Source organism: Somniosus microcephalus, chromosome 17 (genome assembly GCF_052327205.1).
Source record: "Somniosus microcephalus isolate GS21.2 chromosome 17, FLI_Smic_1.0, whole genome shotgun sequence".
Lineage (NCBI taxonomy): Eukaryota > Metazoa > Chordata > Chondrichthyes > Squaliformes > Somniosidae > Somniosus > Somniosus microcephalus.
Window position 1 is genome coordinate 3,780,324 of NC_141003.1, and position 20,125 is coordinate 3,800,448.

Below are 20,125 nucleotides of genomic sequence, written 5' to 3' on the forward strand. Positions count from 1 at the left end.
TGTACGGTAGTGCACTATAACCTGCCGTGTACGGTAGTGCAGTATAACCTGCCGTGTACGGTAGTGCAGTATAACCTGCCGTGTACGGTAGTGCACTATAACCTGCCGTGTACGGTAGTGCAGTATAACCTGCCGTGTACGGTAGTGCAGTATAACCTGTCGTGTACGGTAGTGCAGTATAACCTGCCGTGTACGGTAGTGCAGTATAACCTGCCGTGTACGGTAGTGCAGTATAACCTGCCGTGTACGGTAGTGCAGTATAACCTGCCGTGTACGGTAGTGCACAGTAGTGCAGTATAACCTGCCGTGTACGGTAGTGCACAGTAGTGCAGTATAACCTGCCGTGTACGGTAGTGCAGTATAACCTGCCGTGTACGGTAGTGCAGTATAACCTGTCGTGTACGGTAGTGCAGTATAACCTGCCGTGTACAGTAGTGCAGTATAACCTGCCGTGTACGGTAGTGCAGTATAACCTGTCGTGTACGGTAGTGCAGTATAACCTGCCGTGTACGGTAGTGCAGTATAACCTGCCGTGTACGGTAGTGCAGTATAACCTGCCGTGTACGGTAGTGCAGTATAACCTGCCGTGTACAGTAGTGCAGTATAACCTGCCGTGTACGGTAGTGCAGTATAACCTGTCGTGTACGGTAGTGCAGTATAACCTGCCGTGTACGGTAGTGCAGTATAACCTGTCGTGTACGGTAGTGCAGTATAACCTGCCGTGTACGGTAGTGCAGTATAACCTGCCGTGTACGGTAGTGCAGTATAACCTGCCGTGTACGGTAGTGCAGTATAACCTGCCGTGTACAGTAGTGCAGTATAACCTGCCGTGTACGGTAGTGCAGTATAACCTGCCGTGTACAGTAGTGCAGTATAACCTGCCGTGTACGGTAGTGCAGTATAACCTGCCGTGTACGGTAGTGCAGTATAACCTGCCGTGTACGGTAGTGCAGTATAACCTGCCGTGTACAGTAGTGCAGTATAACCTGCCGTGTACGGTAGTGCAGTATAACCTGTCGTGTACGGTAGTGCAGTATAACCTGCCGTGTACGGTAGTGCAGTATAACCTGCCGTGTACGGTAGTGCAGTATAACCTGCCGTGTACGGTAGTGCACTATAACCTGCCGTGTACGGTAGTGCACTATAACCTGCCGTGTACGGTAGTGCACTATAACCTGCCGTGTACGGTAGTGCAGTATAACCTGCCGTGTACGGTAGTGCAGTATAACCTGCCGTGTACGGTAGTGCAGTATAACCTGCCGTGTACGGTAGTGCAGTATAACCTGTCGTGTACGGTAGTGCAGTATAACCTGCCGTGTACGGTAGTGCACTATAACCTGCCGTGTACGGTAGTGCAGTATAACCTGCCGTGTACGGTAGTGCAGTATAACCTGCCGTGTACGGTAGTGCAGTATAACCTGCCGTGTACGGTAGTGCAGTATAACCTGCCGTGTACGGTAGTGCAGTATAACCTGCCGTGTACGGTAGTGCAGTATAACCTGCCGTGTACGGTAGTGCACTATAACCTGCCGTGTACGGTAGTGCAGTATAACCTGCCGTGTACGGTAGTGCAGTATAACCTGCCGTGTACGGTAGTGCAGTATAACCTGCCGTGTACGGTAGTGCAGTATAACCTGCCGTGTACGGTAGTGCAGTATAACCTGCCGTGTACGGTAGTGCAGTATAACCTGCCGTGTACGGTAGTGCAGTATAACCTGCCGTGTACGGTAGTGCAGTATAACCTGCCGTGTACGGTAGTGCAGTATAACCTGCCGTGTACGGTAGTGCAGTATAACCTGCCGTGTACGGTAGTGCAGTATAACCTGCCGTGTACGGTAGTGCAGTATAACCTGCCGTGTACGGTAGTGCAGTATAACCTGCCGTGTACGGTAGTGCAGTATAACCTGCCGTGTACGGTAGTGCAGTATAACCTGCCGTGTACGGTAGTGCAGTATAACCTGCCGTGTACGGTAGTGCAGTATAACCTGCCGTGTACGGTAGTGCAGTATAACCTGCCGTGTACGGTAGTGCAGTATAACCTGCCGTGTACGGTAGTGCAGTATAACCTGCCGTGTACGGTAGTGCAGTATAACCTGCCGTGTACGGTAGTGCAGTATAACCTGCCGTGTACGGTAGTGCAGTATAACCTGCCGTGTACGGTAGTGCAGTATAACCTGCCGTGTACGGTAGTGCAGTATAACCTGCCGTGTACGGTAGTGCAGTATAACCTGCCGTGTACGGTAGTGCAGTATAACCTGCCGTGTACGGTAGTGCAGTATAACCTGCCGTGTACGGTAGTGCAGTATAACCTGCCGTGTACGGTAGTGCAGTATAACCTGCCGTGTACAGTAGTGCAGTATAACCTGTCGTGTACGGTAGTGCAGTATAACCTGCCGTGTACGGTAGTGCAGTATAACCTGCCGTGTACGGTAGTGCACTATAACCTGCCGTGTACGGTAGTGCAGTATAACCTGCCGTGTACGGTAGTGCAGTATAACCTGTCGTGTACGGTAGTGCAGTATAACCTGCCGTGTACGGTAGTGCAGTATAACCTGCCGTGTACGGTAGTGCAGTATAACCTGCCGTGTACAGTAGTGCACTATAACCTGCCGTGTACGGTAGTGCAGTATAACCTGCCGTGTACGGTAGTGCAGTATAACCTGCCGTGTACGGTAGTGCAGTGGTCCTGGTGCTGGACTAACAACTCGATGGTGAGGATTTGAAATCCCACCATGGCAAGGTGTGAAATTGATGTCAATTAACCTGGTAATGGAAGCTGCCAGATTGTGGTTAACAATCCCCTGGTTCGCTAATGGTCAACAGGGAAGGGAACCCACCAGCCGCCTTCGGCCGGCATTTATGTGATTGAAGTCCACACGACATGGTTGCTCTCTGAAGTGAGCTAATGAGTCACTCATTTGACAGGGTAACTAGATATGGACAATAAATGCAGCCTTCGGAGCTGCTGTAGAATTATTTCAAGTTTATATTTGTTTTGGGCAAAAATGGCACACACACATTCCAGAGCAAGTCTATTGGTAAGAAAGCAGATTTTTCTGTTGCTAATCTCTGTTGGGAATATAAGAATGTGCTGCATCAAGAATTGGAAATTTTGCAAAAATCTGTACAAGCTGAGCTGCGGTTTACAGTGAAGTGACTATTGATTCACATCGAGTCCAGGTGTGCAGTTTGGTTGAATTCACTGGTCTGATTTTGGATCCTTTGTACATGCACTCTTGGGACAGTGGCAGTTATGTGCGAGAATGTTGCGAGAATGTGAGAAACTAGAGCATGGAGCTCACTCGTGAGAGGCTAAAGTTGTAAGTGAAGTAACTGAACACCTTTGATCATTATAACTCGGCGGTAAGAGCACAGTCCCTTCCTTTTATTCACATTGCAAAACGGTTGTGAATCTCTGAGCGTGTTTAACCTGCTGTAAGAAACTGAAGATATTAAAATGTTCCAGTGTAAGGTACAAGATTTGAGCTAAGTTATGGAGAAGAGAATAAGACGAGACCAGATAGAGGTCGGTAGAGTTGTGGAGGGGTTCGATAGGGTGGATGTGGACAGGCTTCCACTTGTGAGGGCCCCAGAACAAGCAGGCATAAATATGGGATGGCCACTAACACATCAAATGGAGAGTTTGGTGGGGGCTGGGGGTGGGTGTTACCTTTACACAGAGAGTGGTGAGAATTTTGAACTCTTTGCCACATGTAGGGGTTGAAGCAGAGAGCATTGCTGCATTTAAGGGAAAGCTTGATGCATACATGAGGGAGAATGGAATGGCGGGATTGGGCCAGAGCTAATTCGAGTGGGAGGAGGCTTGTTTGGAGTATAAACATTGGCATAGACCAGTTGGGCCGTACGGCCTGTTTGAGCTGTACATTCTATGTAAAAGGTGATCCAATAAACCAAAATCTAAATTAGAGGGAAGAACAGCACTGGAGCATTGTGACAGACCAGTGGAGGAAGCCAACAGAGGGGAGCAGTGAGGACAGCCGTGTAACTAATACCAGTTAATGGAAGCAAGACCCTGGGCTGGGACAGCCTACTGGCACAGTCCTGAAGCACTGGATGAGCTGAGGACATTATGGGGGAAAATTGCCCTAGCGCCCCGAAAAAATTAGCGCACCCACGGCCAAAATTGAGTGGTAGTGCCCCAAGAGGGAAGCGGGGTGCGACTGGAAGCACCCCGCCTCCCTCTTGGGGCGCTGCAAGGGAATATCGTGGCGCTACGTGCCGCAGCGCCACGCCGCGGTATTACAGACCTTCCTCCCCTTCTTAAACAGTTACCGCCGCCACTAAGCTCCCGCTGAATTTTGCGGGAGGCGTTGGCGGCTCCGCGCCCGGTCGCTAGTTGCTTTGCGCCTGTTGGCGTCCTATTCGGGCGCTAACGGGAGGCGCGAAGCAACCGAATTTTCCCCCTATATATTTTAAAGCATATTTTCTTTGTTAAAGGCATTGTTCTTGTTTATTCTCATGTTAATAAGTAAAAGCAACGTGTCTGTGTGGAAAAGCAGACTTTGTACTTTGTGTTTCCATTAAAAGGGAGGTGCAGATAGAAGGGAACAGCATTTACTGCAGCCTGGTGTCTCCATTCACAGGTACAGAGCGGGAAGCAGACCCTCCCCAAAGTTCTCGCTGCTTATACGCAGGAACGTCTCCTATTGAAATAGCTGCTCTCTGGCCAACTTAGGAGTGTGAATTGGATTGTTCCTCACTTGGTCTACTGTGGCTGAACACAGATTTAGTGAATATTGAAATGAAGAATGCCCTCAGTTTTGGTATCCCACAGTCTGGGTAATTTGCTAGGTGTGTAGTCAGCACACCTTCATGTTTTAAATTTATAATCTCTGTTGATGCTGCGCTTTATATACGACAAAAGGGGCATTTTAACTTTTGGTAAAAAAAGTTGTCATTTTATTCAGTAACCATGGTTAGATTTATTCCAGTTTTAATCTTATTTATCGATTGAGGATTCCCATTCCAGGGAGGCAAATGTTAAATCAAATCAATATAATCAATCCCATGGCTGTCCTAGAAAGTTAGCCCAGATAAGGTGGCCCAACATAGTGTAACTGATGTGGGATTATATCTGGTACAGACGGACTGTAAAACTTTTCCCTCATTATTCGTTTTCAATCAAAACCAAACCAAAATGACTCAAATGTGACTAAAACCAGTGTGGAGTAAAAGCCGTGTTCATAGATCAGAGAATGATACAACACAGAAGGAGGCCATTCGGCCCATCGTGCCTGTGCCCGCTCTTTGGTGGAGCTCTCCAATTAGTCCCACTCCCCCTGCTCTTCCCCATAGCCCTGTAAATTGATTCCCTTCAAGTATTTATCTAATTCCCTTTTGAGTGTTGTTATTGAATCTGCTTCCACCGCCCTTTCAGGCAACTCCGATCAGGACATCTCGCCAGGTAAAAAAATGTTCCATCATTTCACCTCTGGTTCTTTTGCCAATCACCTTAAATCTGTGTCCTCTGCTTACTGATCTGCCACTGGAAATAATTTCTCCTTATTTACTCTATCAAAAGTTGGGTTTCATTAGAATCATAGAAATTTATGGCACAGAAGGAGGCCATTCGGCCCATCGTGTCTGTGTCGGTCGAAAAAGAGCTCTCCACCCTAATCCCACTGTCCAGCTCTTGGTCCGGAGCCCTGTAGGTTTCGGCACTTCAGGCGCACATCCAAGTACTGTTTAAATGTGATGAGGGTCTCTGCCTCTCCCACCCTTTCAGGCAGTGAGTTCCAGACCCCCACCACCCTCTGGGTGAAGAAAGTTCTCCTCAACTCCCCTCTAATCCTTCTACCAATGACTTTAAATCTATGCCCTGGTTATTAACCTCTCTGCTAAGGGAAATAGGTCCTTCCTATCTGCTCTATCTAGGCCCCTCATAATTTTATATACTTCAGTTAAGTCTCTCCTCAGCCTCCTCTGTTCCAAAGAAAACAACCCCAGCCTATCCAATCTTTCCTCATTGCTAAAATTCTCCAATCCTGGCAACATCCTCGTAAATCTCCTCTGTACCCTCTCTACTGCAATCACATCCTTCCTGTAATGTGGTGACCAGAACTGCACGCAGTACTCTAGCTGAGGCCTAACTAGTGTTTTATACAGTTGAAGCATAACCCCCCTGCTCTTGTATTCTATCCCTCAGCTAATAAAGGCAAGTATCCCGTATGCCTTCTTAACCACCTTATCTACCTGTCCTGCTACCTTCAGGGATCTGTGGACATGAACTCCAAGGTCCCTCTGATCCTCTACATTTCTCAGTATCCTACCATTTATTGTGTATTCAGTTTTCCTTGTTAGCCCTCTCGAATGCATTAACTCACATTTCTCCGGATTGAATTACATTTGCCACTTTTCTGCCCACCTGACCAGTCCCTTGATCTCTTCCCACAGGCTTCAGCTACCTTCCTCACTATCTCATTCATTTTTCTTATTTCATCTTTCATTTATACTGTCACAACCTGCTCATGGTGTAAGGACATAAGAAAAGGTCAAAGGTCGAGAAAGGCCAGTCAGACCATAGCATTCTAGTCCTCAGACACCCCAACTCAGCCAGCTGAACAGGCCAAAATGACCTAATCTCTCTGACTGTACCGCCACACCTGATAGATTATTCTAAATCTTTATTGCACTTTTGATAGTTTTTCTTTCTCTTATCTGTGTAACTTTACTTTTCACGAACTTAAGTTTGCTTCCTTTGACCACACTGGGCTGCCTTCCCTTGAAGTAATATCCCGCAATACCTTCCCTTGAAGTAATATCTTACGTTACCTTCCCTTATGGCAATCCTCTTTACACGTATTATCATTCATGTTCGAATTCCCTGTACCTTCTCCCAACATGTTGGTTGATTTTGAACTAGTACAACATTGGTGTCTCTGCCAGGTCACAGCCTATGATGATGGTGCTTGTGTGAGTTTTTGAATAGCTGCCTAGTTTGATAAGCGAGAGGCCGGTGCAATCACATTTAGTACAGGAGAATTCAAGGTTTGTTGATGCAGTCTGGTTGTCAGTTTGTGTTTATCTTTCCTTTCCCACTGTGCAGCTTCAACATACTGTCCCTCAAAGTGGTCTATGCTTTGGTCAATGGCAAACCACTGCCTGTCTGTAGCAAGCTGTGTGCACTGTTAAACTTCTCCACAACCAGGGCTCCTAGTACTTTGTGGCTATGGAAAGAGCCACAGGATGTAACACTCGTGTTGTTTCCATTCCCCAGTTTTCTCCACTGTAAATGTATTGGAACCAGTGGCTGATGTGCCTAAAGCTGGTGTTCTGACACCAATCTTCCAGCCCCCATTGCTGTGCAGGTTGTGAATTCTCTACGCTTTATATTTTCCACAATTCAGCTGCATCTGAAGCGTGCAAGGTGTGAACTGCAAGGAATAAGTGATCAGCTAAGGTCAGTTCCTCAAACAGCTGATTTTGCAGAAACTCTGAGTCGCGTTTAGAAGGTAAATGTGCAAGGGGTGAAATGCAGGGGGATTAGTAAGTTGTAAATCCCTCCTTATTTTGCAAAATGTGCAAAACTTTACATCACTTGAAACAATCAAGCTGCTAAAACAGCCACTGGTTGAGTACGACAGCCCCAAATAAACAAACTGATCAAGTGTGCAATTTCTGAGCTTTAAGGACTGAATCTGCAATTGAATTTGATAACATAAGAAATTGGCCCCTCGAGCCTGCTCTGCCACTCAGTAAGATCATGGCTGATCTTCGACCTCAACTCCACTTTCCCGCCCGATCCCCATATCCCTTGAATCCCCTAGAGTCCAAAAACCTCTCGATCTCAGCCTTGAATATACTCAACGACTGAGCCTCCACAGTCTCTGGGGCAGAGGATTCCACGATTCACACTTGGGCAAGTAGGTGCATTCTGCAGGTTTTTTAAACAGATGAGTTGATATTTTTCTGTGTGTGTCGGAAACTGGGGGCTAACTCTGCAGTTTGCCTGTGTACCTCGGTGCCTCCTGCAGGTTGTGGTGCAGGTACAAGCCAGGATTCCATTTCAGGGCTGTGATGTAGCCATAGACAGAATAAAATGAACGCCTTTAAATGTGCATGGGCTTGACCCCTGCAGACGGCTGCGCATTAGTCACACACATTAGAAATGAAGATTTAAACAAAGCTCATGTATCTTTTGGGGAGGGTAACAAATAAAACAAATCTGAGCTCAGGTGCTGAGCGAGCTTTTCTCTGTCCTGTTCCATGAATCAAGTGCAGGGTGAGTACTTGCCTTGTACTTTGAGTACATATTACAGGAAACTCTTTTTTATCCAGCACCGACGGGACCGGCGTGGTGCCAGTTTATCAAAAAGTCCGGATTACAGAGAGGTATAGTAAAAGGTACGAGAGTCCTGTACACGACCACAGATCCAGGCTTCCTTGTTGCTTAGCAACAGGTGCAGGAACCCCATTACACAGCCACAGCTCCAGGAACGGCCACTAATATGAAGTAAAACTTACCTGAACCTACTCCTGAATTTTGCCGGTTAACAGAGATTTCCGGTTATTTAGGTACCGGTAAATCGAGAGTTTCCTGTAATAGCCAGAACTGCTGTCACCGAGCTTATTAAAATATCTTTGATGCACGTGTGCTGAGGGTGAAAATTCAGTGTCTGTGATGGTTGATTGGGAGACCTGCTCGTGTGACTGGAATGGAAAGCTGGGTCTGTGTGGTGAGATTTTAGGTATGATTGGCAATGTGAATTGTGACCACTCTAGCATGAAGTTAACCTGCCACTTGCGGAATATTGCCCCATTAATTTGGTCAGTGTGTGGTCAGCAAATGACTCTTTGCTGAAATGTTGGCAATGACGGTTACAATTCAGTTTGCATGACACTGATTTTAGCAGCTCATCAAGGGCTCTGTTCAAGCGGAAGTTTAAGCGGAAGCTAGGTTAATACATGAGGGAGAAAGGAATAGAAGGAAATGCTGCTCGAGTGGGAGGAGGCTGGTGTGGAGCAGAACCACCAGCACAGACCCGCTGGGCCGAATGGCCTGGTTCTGTGCTGTAAATTCTATGTAATTTGACTGGTCAATTCATTACTGAATGGCAGCAAGTGTAACTAATAAAATCAATTATGTTTTCACAGCTAAATTCTCTTCATACAGAGCTAGCTAAACAGATGGCTGACACAATGATATTCCCAATGATACAGTTCAGGGAAAGGGATCTCACAGGTAATGTTGAACATTAGCTATTTCTTGGACTGTTGCATTCACCTTAAGAATGCATAATATTTAATGCATGGCAGCATTTGATACTGGAATACATTTGGCTATGCCAATGTTGTAAGGTGCTTTATTTAACAGTCTTGAGTCAAAACACTATCAGAACCATTTTAACATAAGATTCTTTCAACCAATAAACCTCACAGTCCAGGCCTTTAAAATTACCCATGGGATACTAGATACCTTTACACATTTCTGTGAAATTCTTCTCTCCATGACTTTAGTCGAGATTTACGCCTTCTCTGCTGGTATCCCATGGTATAATGTCAAGGCCTGAAAGCTGGGTATGGCCATTACCTGTTGATCTGTTGCACTCACTGTGGTTTTATGGCCCTTGTTACAATGGCCATCATATAGCACGCTAAAAGTCTACAGAGTGTGTTCTCTGGGTGGACTGAAATACCCGTTCTTTTTCATTTGTAACCCACTTGGGAGATTGCAGGAACGGACTGGGAAAGCTGCGTTTCCTGAGAATGTGATTTTATTAGAAGTAATGAAAATTAACAGCCAATCACAGAGCAGCTATAAGAATACTCCTTCAATGATTCTCGAGCAGCCAGTGAGTGAGTCACTTGGAAAACGTATTAAACCAAGTGCACAGTGTTTCTGATAAACGGCTCCAGGGCACTTGTGAGAATCTTGCTTTACTTATGAAGCCTGCAAGTGTATTTCCCTCGATATCATTGTTCAGCATTAACACCCTGCCTAGACAATCCGTTTTACTCTTAGAACACACCAACCTCCACTGATGACCAGCAATTCAAGACAGCTGATAGAAAATCCATCATGATTGTACATTCAAAACACATTTCATCGCATTATAAACAAGCGCCATTCCTAAAATATAATGCTGCATTATGTCTGTAGCAATTGTGATACTAAAGCCTTTGACTTTTAATTGGTAATTGATTCGCTGACATTTTTTTTTTAAAAACAACCAAGTACAGACTACTCTTAATTTGAAGTTGGTTCATTCAAATTACTGGGTAATTCAAAGATTGTTTTGCTCTTAGCACATTGGTTAATTTGAAATACTACACAATTCGAATTTTGTTTGTGCGCAAGTAAAAGACTGCATTATCGGGCCTGGACTGCGTTGTACCCTGTTTTACTCCACTAACATCTGTTATGCACAAAGCACCATGTTAATGATTTTAATGGTCAAGCCCATGTACGTTACTGAATGCGATTGTGGGTGTTGTGCACTATAAGACACGTGGAGTAAAACGTAGCAGAAGGGGAATTTTACCAATGCAGTTAAGATTTGAACAGTGTTTGTTCATCTCCATTATAGTGGATCGATTCAGTTTGAGATGTGGTCTCCCATACAATTTATTCACATTTATTTGCAGTCAGCATTTCAACTTGTCGTAAGCCTAGGATAGTTCAAAAATAACCTAGGAAAATAAATGGTACCTTCTGCACCTCGGCATCTGAAACTATTTAAATGTTTTAAAAATTCTGTTATCCACGTGATATAAAAGTTCTCCATGCAGTTGCTAAACTGTGCAAAAACCCGACTGAACTGAAGCTTATGTGGTTGGGAACTTAATCCGTACAAACGTTCGATCTAGTTAATTTTTGATGATGGCTTTTGCGAGATCGATCATTCCCCGGGTATCATTTAATCCCAGAGCCTCCTTGTTATAGAAGGCACTCCATTCTAGCAGACTTGGTCTTCCGTTTCGATTATTATCTTGTGTCACAACTCACCCCCCGTGCACAAGTCGCAGTCTAATATTAATGTCAGAAGATAGACTGCATTTGGTGTGCACAGTGATCCAGTCAATAGCTCCTGCAAAGTCCCTGCTCCCTCTAGCTGTGGGATACTTGGAAACTCACCCACACCAGGTCTGACCTGGAGTAAAGGACTCTTAATTAAATAAATGTAGATTTGACAGATAGTTTACTAATATTCCGAATCCATTTTTGGAGGGCTACATCCCCTCCGTTCAATGCTGCACAGGGACAAGTTATTGCTGGTGCTTTCTACTAATATTACAACAGCTTATATTTCTAACCTTTATGATAATCCAAGCTAGATGCCCCATTGATATCTTTTAAATTATTTAACCAGAGGTTAACTTCAACTGTTTTGTGTGTGTGTAAACTGAGTCTTTACGGCTAGGAGGAGCTACAGTGCACAATACAGAACTGAAATAAGGTGATCATTAAAGCACCCTGGATTAATGATACCCTCCTGATGTAAACTCAGCCCCTTCACATTGTTAGACTCCTTCAAAGCAGCTGGCGATTGGCGTGTGATCAGCAATTCGCTACAAGCAGAATGCAGTTAAAATGGATTTTATTTCTCTGTGAGACAACGTTTGCATAATCAGGAAAAAGAAACCTAAAACAGTTATCTTTAACCATGAAAGGGATTAAACACTCATTTGACAATTCCTTGTTTTAGTTAACATTTTCCCTTTCCCACTGAATTGCACCTGTTGCAATTAATTGTCATTAATTTGTACAAAGTTACGTAAGGGAAGCATTTTATTGATACAGCTGGTTAATGCTACTTCGCATTTGTGTCAGTCCAGGTCTCGATGTTGATTATTTTACTGGATGGGGTATCTGTTTCTGACCGTATTTTTTTAATTTAGTTTGAAGTATCTTACACTGAACATTACTGTTTTTATCATTTGCAGAAGTAAGCACTTTAAAAGATTTGTTTCTTCTTGCTAGTAATGGTATGTATCATTTTTTTTCATTTCTAGTTTTGTTAATTTTTAATTGTTTACATATTCAGCCATGGTTTTTTTGGGAATGGGTCTCGCTATCACACGTGTACACAAGCTGCACAACTGGACTAATGACTGCCCCATTGCCACATACAAAATCCTTTTACTTAGAACCCAAACGGGAGATTTTCATTCTGTCAGTCTTAGATGAATTCAAACTACCATCTGGTGATGATAAGGATTTTTTTCTTGCCATTTGCAGCACCCACTAGCACATGACACGTTTACTATTGGTTGAGGACTGGTTGATGTCATGTTGTCCATGCAACTTTGATTCTTGAACTCTAATCCGTCTCAAATATCAGGAAACTCTTTTATCCGACACCGACGGGACCGGCGTGGTGCCGGCTTATCAAAAACTCCGGATTACAGAGAGTTCTAGTAAAAGGTACGAGAGCCCCGTACACGGCCACAGATCCAGGCGTCCCTGTTGCATAGCAACAGGTGCAGGAACCCCGTTACACGGCCACAGATCCAGGAACAGCCACTAATATGAAGTAAAACTTACCTGAACCTATTCCTAAATTTTGCCGGTTAACAGATTTCCGGTTATTTTAGGTGCTGGTAAATCGAGCGTTTCCTGTAATATGGAATTGAATCTTTTCGTGGCTCGGAAGGTTCCGATGTACAAGATATTTTATCTGTTTCGGTCCAATTCCTACAAGAGCGGAGTTCACAACATGAATTTATGATTTTAATTGTTAATCCACCATTTCTTGTTTGGACATATGAGGTTACAGCATATAGAAAATAGTCCAGTTATATAACTGAGTGTGGAATCGTTAGGGTGAGCTTTATGCATTATCTGTCCTTTCTCTGATGTTTAATACTGTCCCAGAAATTCTTCCCAAGTTTCTTCCCTGTGATTAATAGTTGATGCAGTTTCAACGAGAATTTTTGTGTAAGATGGAGACTTTTTCTTCGGTCACCAGGATCTGTAATAGGAGAGATGTAACATTTTCAAAACATTGTGATTCCAGTTATGGGCTCCATTGATTTACAAAGGACATTTTGCAGATGATGATGTTTATCTTCTGATATTTATGCATATTTTTACCATTGTTAAAAGAATAATTTTAAGGTGCAGCAGCTACATAAAATAAAATGAATTGCCTCCTCAGGAGCTGAAAGTAGTTTATATAAATGTAATTTTCTAGTTTACAGAACATTCTAGGTTTCCCTCAGCTGCTGCCCAAGTTTAAGCATTCCTAGAGATGGCATGCTATCCTCAGTACTTCCGCTATGTAAACAGCCTGTCCACATATGCAACAAGCTGCATTATATAGCTCTAACCCAGAGAAAGGCTTCGAGGCACTTGACCGAGGTGCGAGGGGCGGTACAAAGAAGGAGGTATTGGGATTGGTGACCAGAATCTTTGTCAAACAGTGAATTTTAAGAAGGGTCTTAAAGAGGAGAAGGAGATGGAGAGGTAGAGAGGTTTAGAGGGAATTCTGGAGCATGGGGCCGAGGTAGCTGAAGGCACGGCCACCAATGGTGGGGTTGGGGGGGGGGGGGGGGAGGTGCTGGTGGTTACACGAGTGGCCTGAGTGAGAGGAAAGGTGAGTTTGAGAGGAGTGGGGCTTGTAGGTCTGAAAGAGTTTAGAGATGGGGAGGGGGGTGAGGCGTTGGAGGGATTTAAACACACAACAATTTCAAACCTGAGTCATTGGGGGAACAGGAGCCGATGTAAACATAGACATAGAAGTTAGGAGCAGGAGTAGGCCATTCGGCCCCTCGAGCATGTTCCGTCATTTAATGAGATCATGGCTGATCATCCAAATTCAGTACCCTGTCCCTGCTTTCTCCCCATATCCCTTGATCCCTTTAGCCTTAAGAAATATATCCAACTCCTTCTTGAATATATTTAATGAATTGGCCTCTACTGCCTTCTGTGGTAGAGAATTCCACAGGTTCACCACTCTCTGGGTGAAGAAATTCCTCCTCATCTCAGTCCTAAATGGCTTACCCCTTATCCTTAGACTGTGACCCCTGGTTCTGGACTTCCCCCGCCATCAGGAACATCCTTCCTGCATCTAGTCTGTCTAGTCCTGTTAGAATTTTATAAGTTTCAATGAGATCCCCTCTCATTCTTCGAAACTCTAGCGAATATAAGCCCAATCGACCCAATCTCTCCTCATATGTCATTCCTGCCATCCCAGGTATCAGTCTGGTGAATCTTCGCTGCACTCCCTCTCCATGGCAAGAACATCCTTCCTCAGATAAGGCGACCAAAACTGCACACAATACTCTAAGGTGTGGTCTCACCAAGGCCAACATACCATTTGCCTTCTTAACCGCCTGCTGCACCTGCATGCTTACCTTCAGCAACTGGCGCACAAGGACACCCAGGTCTCGTTGCACTTCCCCTTCTCCCAATCTATTGCCGTTCAGATAATAATCTGTCTTCCTGTTTTTGCCACCGAAGTGGATAACCTCGCATTTATCCACACTGTGGGCAGATGCATGGCAAATGCAGTAATCACCCAACCTGTCCAAATCATACTGGAGTTTCTCTGAATCCTCCTCATAGCACACACGCCCACCCAGCTTTGTGTCGTCTGCAAACTTGGCGATATTACATCTAGTTCCCTCGTCTAGATCATTTATCTATCTATCTATATAAATCGGTACTTCTGTCTATCTGTCTGTCTGTCTGTCTGTCTGTCATTCTGTCTGTCTGTCTGTCATCGCGTGTGCGTCTGGCAGGCTATGCGCTCGAAAGTTACAGGGCGTACCTACGCGCGCGTTACCTCCAAAGAAAGCTTACGCTTCCGAGACGGTTTTAAGCGTATTTACGTTTCGGCCGGGCTAAAATCGCGCCCGCGGTATCCCAAAAACCTTCAACGTTCTGCTCATTAGCATCTCATTATCCGCTCATTAGCGACAGAGTGACCTCGAGCTCGACCAATCGTACGCCGGGTTGCTGGCGTGTGCCGCTGGGCCAATCGGTGCGTGTGTGGCCGGGCCTTATCGTTCTGAACCGAGGTGAGTCGCCGCCATCTTGATTCCAAACTTTTCCTTTCTTTTTCCCGCTTTCTGCGTCTGAAAAAAAAACGTTGCTTTTAAAACACACATTGTTTTAAAAAAAAATGATTTAGAAAGTAATTAACTTATCTAATCTCATTAATTTTCCTACCTTTCCCCGTTTTTCCAGGTAGGCCTAGAAGCCTCGGCGTCTCCTCCGCACCCACGCCCGAGCTAGGCACCTCCCGGCCCCACTCGAAGGCTGGAGGGCCGAGCCTCAGCCCAGCGCTGCTAGGGTGCGCGCGCAGCAGGAGCTGAGATGCGGCGTCTCTCTCTGGCTCGGCCGGGGGGCGGGGCTTGCCGAGCGTCAAGCGTTACCCTGGCAACCGGGCCCGCCGGCCGTCTCGCACAGCCGCAATGTTGGAGCCAGCTCGGGAGGCTGGTGCTCGGAAGATCGCACCTCCGGAGTTCGGTGCTTGGTTGGTGGGGGGGGGGGCGAGCCTCGGGGGTGGGTGGCTGGTGGGCGAGCCTCGGGGGTGGGGGTGCGAGTCTTGGGGGGGCCAACCTCTGGAGTTCGGGGGGTGGGGATCAGGGGGCTCGGGAGTTTGGGGGGACGGGGATCAGGGGGCTCGTGGACTCTCCCCCTTCCCCCCCCTCCTCTCTCCTCCCTCCTCCCCCCCCTCCTCTCTCCTCCCTCCTCCCCCCCCTCCTCCCCTCCCTCCCCCCGCCCCTTCTTCCCCCCTCCCTTCCCCGCCCCCCTCCCTTCCCCTCCCCCCTCCCTTCCCCGCCCCCCTCCCTTCCCCGCCCCGCTCCCTTCCCCGCCCCGCTCCCTTCCCCGCCCCCTCCCTTCCCCGCCCCCCTCCCTTCCCCGCCCCCCCTCCCCTCCCCGCCCGCCCCCCTCCCCTCCCCGCCCCCCTCCCCTCCCTCTCTTCCCCCCAGTCGCTCCCTCTCTTCCCCCCCAGTCGCTCCCTCTCTTCCCCCCCAGTCGCTCCCTCTCTTCCCCCCCAGTCGCTCCCTCTCTTCCCCCCCAGTCGCTCCCTCTCTTCCCCCCCAGTCGCTCCCTCTCTTCCCCCCCAGTCGCTCCCTCTCTTCCCCCCCCAGTCGCTCCCTCTCTTCCCCCCCAGTCGCTCCCTCTCTTCCCCCCCAGTCGCTCCCTCTCTTCCCCCCCAGTCGCTCCCTCTCTTCCCCCCCAGTCGCTCCCTCTCTTCCCCCCCAGTCGCTCCCTCTCTTCCCCCCCAGTCGCTCCCTCTCTTCCCCCCCAGTCGCTCCCTCTCTTCCCCCCCAGTCGCTCCCTCTCTTCCCCCCCAGTCGCTCCCTCTCTTCCCCCCCAGTCGCTCCCTCTCTTCCCCCCCAGTCGCTCCCTCTCTTCCCCCCCAGTCGCTCCCTCTCTTCCCCCCCAGTCGCTCCCTCTCTTCCCCCCCAGTCGCTCCCTCTCTTCCCCCCCAGTCGCTCCCTCTCTTCCCCCCCAGTCGCTCCCTCTCTTCCCCCCCCAGTCGCTCCCTCTCTTCCCCCCCAGTCGCTCCCTCTCTTCCCCCCCAGTCGCTCCCTCTCTTCCCCCCCAGTCGCTCCCTCTCTTCCCCCCCAGTCGCTCCCTCTCTTCCCCCCCAGTCGCTCCCTCTCTTCCCCCCCAGTCGCTCCCTCTCTGTCTCTCTCTCTTCCAACAACAACATGCCCTCGAAAAAGCCTCGGCACCGCCGGGCACTTTAGCTAGTATATAAATCGGTCGATCTGTCTGCCTGTCCTTCTGTCTGTATGCGCGTGTGCGTCTGGGCGGCTATGCGCTCGAAAGTTACAGGGTGTACCTACGTGTGCGTTACGTCGAAAGAAAGCTTACCTTTCCAAAATGGTTTTAAGCGTATTTACGTTTCGGCCGGGCTAAAATCGCGCCCGCGGTATCTGAAAAACCTTAACGTTCCGCTCATTAGCATCTCATTATCCGCTCATTAGCGACAGAGTGACCTCGAGCTCGACCAATCGTACGCCGGGTTGCTGGCGTGTGCCGCCGGGCCAATCGGTGCGTGTGTGGGCGGGCCTTATCATTCTGAACCGAGGTGAGTTGCCGCCATCTCGATTCCAAACTTTTCCTTTCTTTTTCCCGCTTTCTGCGTCTTTAAAAAAAACGTTGCTTTTAAAACACATTTTTTTTTAAAATGATTTAGAAACGAATTAACTTATCTAATCTCATTAATTTTCCTACCTTTCCCCGTTTTTCCAGGTAGGCCTCGAAGCCTCGGCTTCTCCTCCGCACCCACGCCCGAGCTAGGCACCTCCCGGCCCCACTCGAAGGCTGGAGGGGCGGGCCTCAGCCCAGCGCCGCTACCTTACTAAAGGGTGCGCGCGCAGCAGGAGCTGAGACGCGGCGTCTCTCTCTGGCTTGGCCGGGGGGCGGGGCTTGCTGAGCGTCAATGGTTACCCTGGCAACCGGGCCCGCCGGCCGTCCCGCACAGCCGCAATCGGCGGTCTTCACCTCGGGTGGGGGTGGGGGGGGGGGTGGGGAACCCTCGGGGTGGGGGGGGTGGGGGGGGCCGCGACCCTCGGGGGTGGGGGGGGGCCGCGACCCTCGGGGGTGGGGGGGCCGCGACCCTCGGGGGGGGGGGGGGGGCCGCGACCCTCGGGGGGGGGGCCCCTGCCCACCCTCCCCTCCCGCCCCCCCTGCCCCCCTCCCCTCCCTCCCCCCTCCCCTCCCCTCCCTCCCTCCCTCCCTTCCCCCCTCCCTTCCCCCCTCCCTCCCCTCCCCTCCCCCCCCCGCCCTCCCCTCCCCCCCCGCCCTCCCTTTCCCCCCCCCCGCCCTCCCTTCGCCCCCCCGCCCTCCCTTCCCTTCCCCCCCTTTTCCCCCCCCCCGCCCTCCCTTTCCCCCCCCCCGCCCTCTCTTCCCCCCAGTCGCTCTCTCTCTCTCCCCCCCCCCCCCCCAGTCGCGCTCTCTTCCAACAACAACATGCCCTCGAAAAAGCCTCGGCACCGCCGGGCACTTCAGCTAGTTATTGTGAATAGCTGGGGTCCTAGCACCGATCCCTGCGGTACCCCACTAGTCACTGCCTGCCACTCGGAAAAAAGACCCGTTTATTCCAACTCTTTGCTTCCTGTCTGCCAACCAGTTCTCTATCCAAGACAGTACCTTACCCCCAATCCCATGTGTTTTAACTTTGCATGCTGATCTCTTATGCGGGACGTTATCGAAAGCCTTCTGAAAGTCCAAATACACCACATCCACTGGTTCTCCCTTATTTATTCTACCAGTTACATCCTCAAAAAAATTCCAGTAGATTAGTCAAGCATGATTTACCTTTTGTAAATCCATGTTGACTTTGTCCGATCCTGTCACTGTTTTCCAAGTGCTCTGCTATAACATCTTTTATAATGGACTCTAGCATTTTCCCCACTACCGATGTCAGGCTTACCGGTCTATAATTCCCCGTTTTCTCTCTTTTTTTTTAAATAGTGGGGTTACATTAGCAATCCTCCAATCCATGGGAACTGTTCCAGAGTCTATAGAGTTTTGGAAGATGACCAGCAATGCATCTACTATTTCTAGGGCCACTTCCTCAAGTACCCGAGGATGTAGATTATCAGGCCCTGGGGATTTATCGGCCTTGAATCCCGTCAATTTCCCTAACACCATTTCCCTACAAATACTGATTTCTTTCAGTTCCTCCCTCTCATTAGACCCTATGTTCCCCAACATCTCTGGGAGGTTATTTGTGTCCTCCTTTGTGAAGACAGAACCAAAGTATGTATTTAATTGGTCAGCCATTTCTTTGTTCCCCATTATAAATTCCCCTGATTCTGACTGCAAGGGACTTACGCTTGACTTCACCAATCTTTTTCTCTTCACATATCTATAGAAGCTTTTGCAGTCAGTTTTTATATTCCCTGAAACCTTACTCTCATAATCTATTTTCCCCCTCTTAATTAATCCTCCTTTGCTGAATCCTAAACTGCTGCCAATCCTCAGGTTTGCTGCTTTTTCTGGCCAAATTATATGTCCTTTCCTTGGATCTTATGCTATCCCTAATTTCCCTTGTTAGCCACGGTTGAGTCACCTTTTTTGTTTTATTTTTATGCCAAACAGGGATGAACAAATTCTGTCGTTCATCCATGCAATCTTTAAATGTTTGCCATTGCCGATCCACTGTGAACCCTTTAAGTAACGTTCCCCAATCCATCCTAGCCAACTCGTGCCTCATATCATTGTAGTTTCCTTTATTTAAATTCAGGACACTAATCTCTGAGTCAACTACTTCACTCTCCATTTTAATGAAGAATTCTATCATATTATGATCGCTCCTCCTCAAGGGGCCTTGCACAACAAGATTGCTAATTAATCCTTTCTCATTACGTAATACCCAGTCTAAGATGGCCTGATCTCTAGTTGGTTCCTCGACATATTGGTCCAGGAAACAATCCCGTATACTCTCTAGAAATTCCCCCTCCACAGTATTGTTACTAATTTGGTTAGCCCAATCTATATGTAGATTAAAGTCACTCATGATAACTGCTGTGCCCTTATTGCAGTCGTCTCTAATTTCCCGTTTAATGCCATCCCCAACCTCAGCATTACTGTTTGGGGGTCTGTATACAACTCCCACTAACGTTTTCTGCCCCTTGGTATTTCTCAGCTCTGCCCATACAGATTCCACATCATCAGAGCTAATATCCTTCCTTACTATTGTGTTAATCTCCTCTTTAACCAGCAATGCTACCCCACCTCCTTTTCCTTTTTTCCTGTCCTTCCTGAAGATTGAATGCCCCTGGATGTTGAATTCCCAGACTTGGTCACCCTGGAGCCATGTCTCCGTAATCCCAATTATATTATATCCGTTTACATCTATTTGCGCAGCTAATTCATCCACCTTATTACGAATGCTCCTCGCATTAAGACACAAAGCCTTCAGGCTTGATTTTTTTAACACTCCTAGCCCTTTTAGAATTATTATTTACTGTGGCCCTGTTTGATTTACACCCTTGATTACTCTGCCTTCCACTTTTGCTTTTCTCCTTCCTGTGTTTTGTTTCTATCCTTGCTTCCCTTTCCTCTGTCTCCCTGCACAGGTTCCCAACCCCCTGCCATTTTAGTTTAAACCCTCCCCAACAACACTAGCAAACACTCCCCCTAGGACATCGGTTCCGGTCCCGCCCAGGTGCAAACCGTCCAGTTTGTACTGAT

At 47.8% G+C, this 20,125-nt stretch overlaps 1 protein-coding gene across 4 annotated transcripts in view; it reads left to right on the forward strand.

Annotated features, from left to right (window-relative positions):
• Window positions 1–20,125, forward strand: part of appl2 (adaptor protein, phosphotyrosine interaction, PH domain and leucine zipper containing 2) — a 127,708-nt gene that overhangs the window by 12,627 nt on the left and 94,956 nt on the right. For 3 of the 4 annotated variants that reach the window (XM_086009817.1, XM_086009820.1, XM_086009819.1), the window contains exons 4-5: window positions 9,115–9,202; window positions 11,905–11,946. In XM_086009817.1, the coding sequence (XP_085865943.1) occupies window positions 9,115–9,202; window positions 11,905–11,946 (130 nt within the window). The remainder of the gene's footprint in view (window positions 1–9,114; window positions 9,203–11,904; window positions 11,947–20,125) is intronic. The other variant, XM_086009818.1, reaches the window with a different exon arrangement.